General features: G+C 32.9%; 2 protein-coding genes across 2 annotated transcripts; both read right to left on the bottom strand.

Annotated features, from left to right (window-relative positions):
- Positions 1 to 4,677, bottom strand: LOC120089502 (trimethylguanosine synthase (DUF707)). Its single transcript, XM_039046990.2, has 15 exons — positions 4,408 to 4,677; positions 3,853 to 4,007; positions 3,618 to 3,729; positions 3,433 to 3,540; positions 3,087 to 3,191; positions 2,500 to 2,583; positions 2,293 to 2,408; positions 2,021 to 2,122; positions 1,812 to 1,925; positions 1,634 to 1,690; positions 1,359 to 1,425; positions 1,173 to 1,226; positions 763 to 837; positions 478 to 513; positions 1 to 301 (listed from the first exon to the last, which is right to left on the bottom strand). The coding sequence occupies exons 2-15, from the start codon at positions 3,867 to 3,869 to the stop codon at positions 194 to 196; spliced, it is 1,155 nt and encodes a 384-aa protein (XP_038902918.1). The 5' UTR covers positions 3,870 to 4,007; positions 4,408 to 4,677; the 3' UTR covers positions 1 to 193.
- Positions 4,678 to 5,944: 1,267 nt separating this feature from the next.
- On the bottom strand, positions 5,945 to 9,541 carry LOG1 (Putative lysine decarboxylase family protein). The gene is made up of 7 exons (XM_039046762.2): positions 9,200 to 9,541; positions 8,915 to 9,012; positions 8,787 to 8,817; positions 8,279 to 8,378; positions 6,760 to 6,830; positions 6,525 to 6,668; positions 5,945 to 6,445 (listed from the first exon to the last, which is right to left on the bottom strand). The coding sequence occupies exons 1-7, from the start codon at positions 9,317 to 9,319 to the stop codon at positions 6,353 to 6,355; spliced, it is 657 nt and encodes a 218-aa protein (XP_038902690.1). The 5' UTR covers positions 9,320 to 9,541; the 3' UTR covers positions 5,945 to 6,352.
- Between the last annotated feature and the right edge of the window lie 2,739 nt (positions 9,542 to 12,280).

The raw sequence follows: 12,280 nt of genomic DNA, 5'->3' as shown, positions 1-12,280 counted from the left end.
AAACCGGGAAAACGACTGTTGCTGTGTATTGCTTTTATATGAATTATTTCTCTATCAGTGAACAAAATAAAAATCCTACAACAAATGTATCAGAGAAATATTTCGCTCAAGGACACCATCAAAGAAGTCCTCAAGGTTAGAAGAGGACATGTACATAATAACAACTGTGACAATTTCACAAGGCTGCTCTCTTCTATAAACGTTTCGCCTTCGCCTTACTAATCTGAGATAGATATGCTTTGTCAGCATTTGCAAGCCGAGATTGAAACTCAGCCCATTCAGTTCTGCACCTTGCTCTCACCTGCAGGTCAAAACCAGAAACATATAACAAGCTTAGTTGGTCTTTTAAAACCAACAATATAAACAATGACGTCAAGTTTGACGATTGAAAATGGATATAGCAAGTAAAAACTACAGGGTAATCCAATTATAGAGATTATTTTGCATTGAAAAGATGAAAATATCATTGATATTTACCCCTTCCCATGGAGCCTTCCCGTTTTCAGATTTTCCCTGAAAGTACAGATAATTAAGTATAAAATACAACATATAGGAAACTATTTCAAAAAGATGCCTAATTTAAAGGGTGAAGCAAAGGAAAACAGAGAAACATAGACAATAACACAGATGTAATATGGGTGATGGGTGCCTGCGTCTGCATGCACACGTCTTGGTCTCATATCCAGTTGGGGGGGGGGGGGGGGGGGGGGGGCGCCGGCTGGGGAGCTCATTCACAATAAATAGAATGCAAATACATCTCACCTGACTCCCAAGAGAAGGAATTACTTGATGAACAATCCACTGTGAATCAACTACGCCAATTTTCTCATGCGCAGGCTGCAGGAATCCATCAAAAGAAAAGAGTCGATCTCATTCAGTACGTTGCATATAGAAGATGTAACCACCTCCAATTTTTTTACTTGTCAACAGACCATTGCCGTGAAAGAACTTATAAATTGCAACTTTTCTGGATCCGACCATTATATACATATATGTTGTACATTTCAATTTATATTATGCATATTTAGAGTCATTTAAAAATGAAATTTATTGACAGCTGATTTTCAAGTACAGAAAGCTGTGGAAAACCAGATAAAAGAAATAATTTATATATATATACAAGACAGACGAAAGGCTCACAGAAAGGATAACATCAGGGGAGAACTACTAACCTCTACACATCTTCTGAGAGCGAAGTCTAACCCCCATCCATGTACCAAATCATTCTACAAGTAAATAACTACTTAGGTAAGATATAGCTTTAAAATAAATAAATAAATAAATAAATAAACTTTTGACCACAAACATTTGCTAGTTTGTATCAAGCAACTCTATCTTATCATGTTGTAACAGTATACCTGAATCAAATGCCAAACACATCGCCAAGCTTCACGTGAAAATACAGGAGCCATAATTTCTACAAACCTGTAACATATGAGAACAGTGATCTAAACTTGTGAGGATACCACATGACTAGATTGCCACCAGTCAGTAGTTCTAAACTCTATTTCACAAGTCTTCATAAAATACAAATTCCAATCCAGAGGATTAAATAGAAACATAATTAAAAGGTGATCTGTATGTTAATATATCCAACTAAGGGAGAAACATAATTGTGTAAGAGAAAACTTACGCAGCACATGGAGGCAACTGAGGGTCACTACACCAGCCCGGTTTCTCTTCCGTATCCCTATTTCAGCATTGGAAATGTGCATGTCAGAATCCAATGAATACATGAAAGGTAAGAACCTAAACCTAAAATACCACCCAAAAGAAGAGAAGAAGAAGAAGGAAAGAAAAAAGGGACTTACTTATGAACCTCTCTGTCCCCTCTCCTCTTTGTCATTTCCCATGTCAGTCCATTATTAGGCTCAAGTCCAGGTTGGGAGATTTCCAAACCATGTTTTTTCACTAACTCAATATACCTGATTGTTCAATCAATAGGAGATAGCTACTACAAAAATAGCATCGTACCATTGAACCAAACATCACGAGAAGGATAAAAGAAAAATATGCTTACTTCTCTGCATTGAAATGATCAACTCCAAGGTCTTCATCCCAGATAAAAATATAATCATATGCAGCTACAACATCAGGGTGCAAGAACCTTTTTGCATACCACCTGGAATGCAAAAGAAAGACCTAAGAAAACATAAAATTGAACCTTCTAGTTCTCCATCTGTAAGATCTTATATATGCATTCTAAATTCAATACACGATTCAGGTTCCGATTGCAAAAGATGCCATACAGGAGGAAACAACCCAAATCATACAAAATATCAACACACCTACCATTTTGTTTGCTTCTTGACACTGATATGGATTGCACTCCTTGACCACTCAAACTGATCCCACTCGGTAGTCCGACCATCATAGTGAAAAAGCAAAATTGTAAAATCATCAGAGAACTGATACAACAAGAACAAACATGAGCCTCAACAACATAGTCATTACTAATTAGTATAAACAATATGAACAATACTCCTCCACATATATGACCTTTTTCACTGCTGCATCAATATTTTTTCTCTGATCAAAGCCCACAGTGAATGTAATCAAGTACTTGGGTTTTTTAATTAGATCCTGCACAATTAAAGGCTCTCATTATAGGCTTCAATCCCTTCCACATGCAGTAAATTTGCAATACAAATATTATTTTTTTAGAAAGAAAAAAGAAACCCATAACTCATAAGTCTGCTCTGATTCCTCTACATCTAAAATAAGATGCAGAAAAAGATTGTACAAAAGGTGGCTATTACTAATTACCAAAAACCTCCTATGCTCCCCAGAACAACCCCCCCCCCCATCCCTTGAAAAACATATGACTTTATAGAGAATATATCATTGATAGGCTTCATGAAATGGTAAGTGACAAATTACATAAGTTAGCAATTGGCACTGTTTGAAATGAAATTCGAACTCTAAATTGTTTCAAGAGAGGATACTGTCACTTTAACATAAAGAGGGAATGCCAAAATATTTAGAAATTATTCCAAGATCGTTCTCAAAATAATAACTCAAGATCCCCCAGAACAGTGATAATTTGATTAGACTTCAATGTATACATACATCACTATCATATATACCTCACTGGGTTCACCCCATAATCTCCGTAAATAAAAATCAGATCCTGAAGCAACAATTCCGGGAGGTAATGACTCTGCACCACGAGGATTTGTTGGCACATATATCTGTGAGAAATTAGCAATTTATTATTATTTTTGAGAGAGACAAAGATACTTCATTGATAAATGAAATGAGAAGCCCGCCAAAAAAGTGAGTTCCAAGAATTAGCAATTTATTATGAACCATGACAATCGTATTTGGATGTTGAACTTTTGCGCCAATATATCAAATAAATAGAAGAAAAAGAAGTCTGCATGAAATGTTAGTCTTTTGCCCAGAAAAATTTCTGAATTTCAACAATGATACCTTAGGAGTTTTGGGTGATCCATGAGTCTCAGTTATCCTGGTTCTAGGGGATCTTTCCACATCAATGGCTACATCAAGAGATGATATAAGGCTTGAAGGTAAGTTAATCTGTAAATTTTGAAATGTATCAAATGGATGTAGGCATAAAGGTGCTGCAGGTAACATTTTGTTAAAGAAAAACATACCTTGGTTAGAGACACTGTAGGAAATGAAGCACCCAGAAAAAATCCAAAGACCACTCCCACTAACGTTGTGAGTAGAATCCTTGTACTGTCATTTGCTTTTCTAGTTCCTCCACTAAGAAATGAATATGGACGGGAAATAGATCACATAAAATCAGCAGGGTATAAAAAACTAATAGAAATTAAAAAAGGACATGGAGAAGAACAAAACAAAGGCAAACAACTAGCACGTGTATACCGGTGGGCGCTTCCCATAGTTGTAATGAAATCTCAAGTTGTATACCAACTTAAAAGTTTCAATCTCTCTAATAATAATCAATTCTTTAAGCGACTTGTTAATGCAAAAACGATTTTCCAAGACAGTGAAAGTCCAATCCACACAAAGTTGAAGCCCTGAAAATTTAAACGAAAGACAGTGAAGTTACGAGAACGAAAACAGAAATCGAATACGGAATTCCTAAGAAAATCGAGCAGTTCAGCGGTACAAATATGAAGAGATGCATATAATAACCGAAATAAACAGCGAAAGAAACTTGAGATCACAATGTATCAATGTATCAATGTCCAATAAAGTCGGAAATTCGCATTAACTCAAGCAACCTCAGACATTCAAATCCTAAAGATACACAAAACAACAACTGATCTAAAAAAATCCGTCGCCATTAACAACTGCAACGTAAATGTAATAAGAAACCAAATCGGAGAAACAAATTTAACCAAAAAAAAAAAAAAAACTAAAAACAGTAGGAATTAAGGGGGGAAAACAATCGAAAGCTTGAGATTGAAACGTTACCGGGAAAGAAAATCGGCGAAAAGAATTGGAGAGAAGGAGAATCTGGGGGCGAGTCAGTGAGGATTCAGCAGTTTTTAGTGTTGGATTGATTTGATTAGAGTGAAAAAATTAGCTTTGATTTTGAATTTTCATTAGAGAAATCGTAACGCTAAGCAGCGTTTCTTTGATGGCTCCCGCTTACCTGCATGCCGCGTGTCCTTCGTTTCTCTAAAAACTATGTTTCAAATTTGGACATTTTAGCTGTATATTTATTTTTTGTTTTTTAAAAACATTGAATTCATTCTTTTTGAAATATATATATAGAGATGGCTAAAACTGCTTTTTTAACAAACACTTCAAAAGGAAATTTGATCATTTTACAATTACAGAAAATTACATTTGTCATCCTTGTTAATTTATCCAAATTCCGTTTCTTAGGTGTTTGATGTGGTGATGGGAAGACAATTAAAAATGTTTTTTTTTTTTAATCCTAATTTGAGTGTTTGGTTAACATTCAAAAAAGTGATTTTTATCAAATCAACAGATCATTTAAATTGGTTTTTGAAGATCTAAAAATAGATATTTAAAATTACAAGTTTAAGCTCTAAAGTTTTTTTTTTTTTCTTTTGGCAATTTTGTAGGGTGGGAGATTGTCGAATATGATAATACATATTTGATGTCGGTTGAACTTGCTCTTCTCAATGGTATCTAAACTTTCGACTTTCTATCTAATAGTTTTCCAATATATTCAAAGAAAATTAAAGTTTCGTTTGATAATCATTAAATTTTTTATTTTTTTATTTTTAGATTAAATCTACAGACATTACTTCTAAGTTTTAGCTCGAAATTTCTTCATTTATTATCTATTTTTTTACCAATGATTTAAAAAATCAAGCAAAATTTTGAAAATTAAATCGTAGCTTTTAAAAATTTGTTTTTGTTTTTAGAATTTGGCTAAGAATTCTACCATTATACTAAAAAAAGATGTTAACCAATGTAAGAGAATGTGAGAAAATTATCTTAATTTTAAAAAATGAAATGATTACCAAATGAGTCTAAATTAATTGATCTATTTAATAGAAAATTGAATGTTATGTGACTTTAAATTTTATGTTTAGTAGGTCTGTAAACCTTTTAACTATTTTGCTTTTCAAACAACCACTTTTTCATTAAAAAAAAACAATAACAAACAAATACTCTTTAGATATATTACTTCTAATATTTCATATTAAAAAGAAAGAAAGTATGGAAGTAAAAGTTTTTGCCATTATAATTTACAAAGGCATTTAGAAAACAGGAATGGGGCAAAGAATTTTGTTGTCCCTAAAAGTACATACAATTTTTTTCGATAAAAATTATCTCTTAAAAAATAATTTCCCCTCCTTTTAATTTGAAGGATGTAAGTTATTCTTTTCTTATGCATCAAACATATATGATAATTTGGTCCATTGACAATTTTAATTTCTCAAACAGTGATTTAAATCTATAAACGGAATAATTGGGAAAACATTCCATTTTGTTAATTGGAAACTAACTTGGTGAATTGGAGAAAGGAAAGGAAGGTTAAGAAATGTACATAGAGAATTTGAACTCACAATGTCAATAACATTAGATACATTGATTTGATCTAAGCTAACTAAGCCTCCATTTTACCTGCCTGACTTTTGAAACAACAAAAAATTAAGACAGCTAATTAGGAAGCCAGGCTCCAATTACCAAACTACATAAACTCTTAAAAACTACATTTTTATGTCAGTTTTTTTTTCTTCTTCTTCTTCTCCTTTTTTTTTTTGGGTAGTTTACAAATAGCGTAATAATAAAAGAAAACAAAAGGAAAAAAGAAAAAAAGAAAAACCCAACTCCAGCAAATATATTGGTCCTCTAAATAAAATTAGTGGCTTCCATTTTACCAAAAGAGTAGTCTGTCTTCTTTGCTTCCCTTTGTCAAGTCCAATGAAATTTCTATTCATCTTGAGATGTCACATTTTGGAGGGTACCCTAATTGTTCAATCTCCCAGCTATGCTTTGAAGCAACTCTTTCATGCCTTGGAACATACTCCTAGATCAATATTCAACTTTAATTAGATTGAATCTTCATTATACATTCAAAAAGTTCCATCTTTTTTTGAGGGATTTACCTCCATTTTCTTGACTAATTCCTTTGCATTAGGTGCAGATACAATAATATGACGAGCACTGGGACTGATAAAACCTTCCTCTACGGCTTGATCAATGAAGGACAGCAAGGAATTGTAATATCCATCCACATTCAACAATCCAACCTGAAAGAACTCACTTCATCTTAATGAAAAATGGATTCATAATTAAGCTTTATTAATGGAAATTTCAAAGAATATGAACGAGTTTGCTTACTGGTTTGTCATGAATACCCAGTTGGGCCCAGGTGATTACTTCAAGCAATTCTTCTAAAGTTCCATAGCCACCTTCATTAGCAATAGCAAAGCATGAGGATGAAAGAATTGTTTAATTAATTGGGCTTCAGATATGGGCTGCATATCGAGACCTTGGATGCTGATGGGCCCAGACATTAGGCCCAACTGGAAGATAATGCCAAAGAAAGAAGAGGCTTGTAATAAATGTAGGGAAAAAATTGGGGACTTTGGGGGCCATCTGCTTTAATTTCTACCTTCTTTTCTTTTTCTAGAGCTAAGAATTGTACCATTGAATTATATAGGCTATACAATAGACTGCCACTTTGTCAGCCATTCCTCAGATTTCTCAGGAAAAGGCTGCCCACTAATTTCCTATGTCAGACATTGTTCATAATCAAATCTCACAAACTACCTTCCACCAATTATCTTTATTCCAATATTACAAAACTCTATCTTTATTTATGATTAGAATGGCCACCTTATTAGGGTGGTTGCTCTACCAATTGGTCGGCAAAAGTTTTAGAAGCTAAAGTCATAACACACTTTGATTTCTCGGACACACCTCTAGGTGGAGGTGGATTCAAATTCAATCGAAGTCATTAAACTTTTGAATCTTAAGAATTCTAACTTACCAAGGATTTCTTTTTTTTTTTTTTTTTTTTTCGAGGAGGCACTATTTCTGACTCTATCTATAAATATTTCTAATTTATGTAATCTAGTAGCTTTGACCTTTTCTTTTGGGACTTCCTTGTTTGAGAGAATTCTTTCTTCCTTTATCTTATCACTCATCCTAGTGAGGGATTATGTTTGGTTGTTGACATTTTTTTTTAATGAATTTTATTTTCTTTTTAAAAAAAATTATTTTGCATGAGAAAACTCAACTAGTCAAGTGGTTCAAATCCCTACTACCACCGAACTAAAAATATATTTATAAGTGTTATTTCTCCTACTTGAACCCAAATTTAAGTTGGATTAGAAACTTAATGACGGTTGATACGAACAATTTCATATCAAAACTCTTTTTTTTTTTTTCCAACTTGAACATACGTCTGTCTATGTTGAAGTAAAGTCATAATTTGAAAATTTACTCTTTATTTATGATGTTTTGAACATAATTCAAATTGTAATAATAGGTTGTGTTAAAAAGGGAATGTAGGGTGGTATGCATCAATTTAAATGGTATGTATAAAGCAAGATGATGGTACTTAGAACAAGACCAAAAAGGCCAGGGCCCAGTTTCAGAGCAGCTACACATTTAAATGTTGGGCTAAGTCTAAGTCTATTTTGCCTAAGCTAAGCTTGGGGCCCCAAAGAGCCCTACCACAAACTTTTGTTTATGGTTAACATTAAGGTTTTGCAGGGCTTAAATGGGGAGGAACAAGAGACAGAGAGCAGCAAACAGACAAATTATTCATAGTGCTTGAAAATAAAAGAAAGAAGAATGAATTATTTCTTTGAATATTTAGGTGAATAGCAGATAAGACTTATGAGTAACAAACCAGGTAAAGCGATAAAAGCATCAGATCGCCTGGCCATCTCAGCCTTCCTTTGATGCATATCTGCAACTGCTTTCACTTCTCCCACTGTCTCTCCAGTTATCTGCAAAAGACAGTCACTGCTTCATTTCAATACTCTTTATCTTTTCATCTTTTCCCAATTTTATGTGTTAGTTCCACTGTATGTCACTGAATAGAGACCCCAAATATCTTTTGTACTCAAATGGAATCACAAATCTCTAAAGGGGTAAAATTACTACAACCCATTTCTTCTTTCCAAGACAGTCCAAGTGGGTTTTGAGAATACAAAAAATATAGCATAGTAGCCACAAGAAGAAAAGAGGAAACAATATCTCTTTCTATTTGAGAATACAAAAAATATAGCAGATAATGCTGGAGCTTTCTCTCCATTCCTAACTTGTTTGTTTGGTCATTTCTTCCAATTTTTCTAGAGTCTTTTATTTTGAAGAAAAATGTGAATGATAAACTTGATATAACAGTAACATCATACCTCTCTTGGCATCAAGGTCTTGGGGATGACTCTGCAAATAAAACCCAAAAACAAAAAAGAGTTTAGTAAACATTTAAAAGAAACCCAAAAATTGTATTTCCATAAAAGGGGGAAAAAACGAAGCTAACCCAACAACATGGCGACCACCATTATGAACAGCTTGAGATACTAATCCCATCAATCCAACACTCCCTCCTCCATAAACCAGATCAATATCCCTCGAAACCTAAACCATCAAAAGGTAAAAATCAATCAATCTGCAACTGACGAGGAAGCAATCGAAACCCCCTTTCAATCAATGACCCGAAAACCCCAAGTGAATTTCATTTCCAAAATTTGAGAAAAAGAGAAGAGATACACATATAAAAACAGAGGAATAGAACAGAGGAAAGGAGGGGGAAGAGAGAAATTACGAGTTCTTTTCCAAGCTCAATGGCAGCATCTTTATAACTAGTTTTCTTGCCAGGGCTGCTGCCACAGAAGACACAAATCCTCTTGAAAATGGGTAATTTGGGTTCATTTTCGTTCTCCATTGGTTAGAAAATTTTTGCCTCAGAGTCAGTGTTTGTTTTGTGGTGTGGTTGATGAGGTTGGTGGAGAAAGAAGGGGTGTGTGGTGTGGTTACATATATAGCTGCACTGCACTGCACTGCACTGCAAAGGAACAAACATATCGACGCTACAAATTCTTCTTCTCTCTGTCTCTCTCTAGGACCCCTCTTTTGAGGAAGGACAAAGGAAAGTGACTGTATTACCTCGACTGAAAATTTAGCGATCTTTACCTTTTCCCACCAATAAAAATATCGACCTTTTTTTTTTTTTTTTTCTTTTTCCTTTTGTATGGATGACCATTTTTTGATAAACAAATTAAAACTAACATTTTACAAAGTACTATTCCCTTGCGTTAGAGATTGTCACTCCCTTCCTAGAGTCTTAATTTGGTATTCATTTCTATCGATATATTTATTTTAAATCAACGATAAAAGTCATATCAAGATTTTGATCATTTTCTAATGAGTGAGACATCTCTAATGCGATAATTAATACATGGTGGAGTGTTCTATGACGTAAGCAGAAGATTGACCTTCACTAATTTTCTAGGATTTTGTCGTTTAACATTAACGTCTCTAGGATTAGGTCATTCGTAAAAAATTTCTTTTTCTTCCTCCAAAAGTGGTGTCACTCTATTAATTAAGATGAACATATGTTGATTGGGTGTTGTCTAGTCAATAAATGAAAGGTTGTTTTTTTCAATTAAGATTAAAAAAATGGATTTAAACCTTTAATAATAAATTATAATAAGCCACCACTAGCTTTAATAACTTTCTTTAGCTTTCATTTGCCTTATTTTTGACTGAATAACCCAAAAGATGTTGGCTTTTCATGATGATGCGTGGCAAATTGAAATGGGTTTTTTTTTTTTTTTTTTTTTTTAGAAGAAAAAAAGAAAAAGGAAAATTGAGTTGATTAGTTTTTGAAATGTAAAATTGGGGAAATTGTAAAGAGTTGAAAGTGGGTTTGTTTTTTGTTGGTGCGGTTGTGAACAGTTTTCATAAGGACATAGCGTGGTTTTTGGGCATCCCCACAGTTCCACAAGTTTGACGATTAGTAATTTGAATATTCTAATTTGCTTTTAAGGAATGGGCTGATCTGACTACCAAATTAGTTTCATATTTGGGTGTCTACATTAACCATTCTACCCCTTAAACCTAGTAATCAAAACCCTCTGTCACATGTTCATGTCTCTTCCCCTTCCCTTCCCATGGACAAGGATAAATTATTTGCTGAAGTTCCAAAGTTTTTATCGGAGACATCTTAAATTTTGTACTTTCTCTGTATTGGTAACATATTCTAGATTTTTTCAATTCACATCCGATAGTTATTATGAGGCGCTCACATGTCGTTGTAGCAACTTTGTTGGATAATTTATAGCAGATAAAAGTGAGAAAGGAAAAAAAAAAAACTTGGGTGCAACCTCTCTTGGGCAGCCATCACACAATAAAAAGTTGTCATGTGTCAACTTTTTTTTTAAGAAAATAATTTCTTAATTTTATTTTTACTATGTAAACAAGGGGACCGTGAGATTAGATGTAGCCTAATTATTGCACATAAGGAAGTGGGAGAATTTGAACTTTTTTTTTCTTTTTAACCTAAAGTGAGAACAAAACTAAATATTGGTTAAAATATCATTTTGATTTATCTATTTTTTAAAATTTGTTCAATTTTAGTTTCAATAATTTCAAAAAATTAGCCTATAAACTATAATTTTCAAGATTGGTTAAAAAATAATAATTTTCTTACAAGAAAATATATTATGTAAATGTGATTCTGAAATCTACGACATTTGAAAATACAGGAATAACATTGAACAAGTAAGGATGAAAATAATATTTTAATCTTAATTTTTTTAATTGTACAGAGTGAATAATGATGGTTATTTTAAATAAAACATACCGAAAAGGTGACGTTTCGACACAATAAATGTCACTCCTTTTCCTATTGTCTTCAACAAACAATCACAAGCTTTTGTTACCATGATTTACCTTTATGTAAAAGAACCATTCTTACTTGTCTTAGATCTTGTAATTAATTAAACTGACATATTCATTAGAGGTGTTCGTGGGTTGAGTTCGGTTGGGTTGAAGGTCTTTTTAAATCTAACCCAATTATATATTCGAATTGTAAATTTTTTCAAACTAAATAATTTTTATTAAAAAATGAATCCAACCCATTCCAACCACGAAATATTTGGATTGAGTTAATTTGGATTACTCGGGTCAAATATCCATTTTAAACTTAATATAAAATAAGTTCGGATTGGTTCATGGATCATCTAAAATAACCAATTATTTGAATCCATCCTAACCCATAAATTTTTTTTATTTATTTGAATCCATCCTAACCAAAATGAGTTGATAACTCAACCCAAATCGCACGAATTAGGTTGATTTTTTCGAGTCATTGGGTTTTTTAAACCTCCCTAATATTGACCCAACATAATCAATGATTTAAAAGACAAATGTTGAGACAAAAACCAAACCATATACTTTAATTACTCAAATATACTGCATGCATTGAAAGCAAAACTCTAAGCTCTTTATGTACTTAATTGAATAAACAATTTATTACACACACCTTACTTTCCTCTCATGGGCTTTTACTTTTCATTTAATTTATTGATTCAAATTTAGTAAAATCACTTCAAAAAGTAATTAATTATTTATAAACATATAGTGTATGGTCAAATGAATGATGCATAAGATGGGATGGGAGAGAATGTTGAGATTATAAGGGTATGATTAATATAAGTATGTTTTATTAAAAGAGAAAGCTAAATTAAAGGTTGTGTTAAGATGAAACATAAATAAAGTAATAATGGGTTGTATAAGCAACAATAAGTAGACAACAAAGAAGAATGGGGATGGCAATTGATTTATGTGAGAATTAAAAGAAGAGCATCTTATTGGTTGTGCCCTAGAAAGGGAATCCATTGGT

This window comes from Benincasa hispida, chromosome 10, assembly GCF_027475165.1.
Source record: "Benincasa hispida cultivar pf3 chromosome 10, pf3_genome.v1.1, whole genome shotgun sequence".
Taxonomy (NCBI): Eukaryota; Viridiplantae; Streptophyta; class Magnoliopsida; order Cucurbitales; family Cucurbitaceae; genus Benincasa; species Benincasa hispida.
This window is presented reverse-complemented; position numbering and strand designations above follow the sequence as displayed.

Excerpts from the sequence above, each read along its gene's own strand:
- LOC120089502 (XM_039046990.2), bottom strand. Across the intron at positions 3,192-3,432 it reads GATCACCCAAAACTCCTAAG|ATATATGTGCCAACAAATCC; the intron begins GTATCATTGTTG and ends AATTTCTCACAG. Across the intron at positions 514-762 it reads TTCCTTCTCTTGGGAGTCAG|GGAAAATCTGAAAACGGGAA; the intron begins GTGAGATGTATT and ends CTGTACTTTCAG.
- LOG1 (XM_039046762.2), bottom strand. The coding sequence starts at position 9,319 with ATGGAGAACGAAAATGAACCCAAATTACCCATTTTCAAGAGGATTTGT. Across the intron at positions 9,013-9,199 it reads TTGAGCTTGGAAAAGAACTC|GTTTCGAGGGATATTGATCT; the intron begins GTAATTTCTCTC and ends TTGATGGTTTAG. Across the intron at positions 8,379-8,786 it reads AGACCTTGATGCCAAGAGAG|ATAACTGGAGAGACAGTGGG; the intron begins GTATGATGTTAC and ends TGTCTTTTGCAG.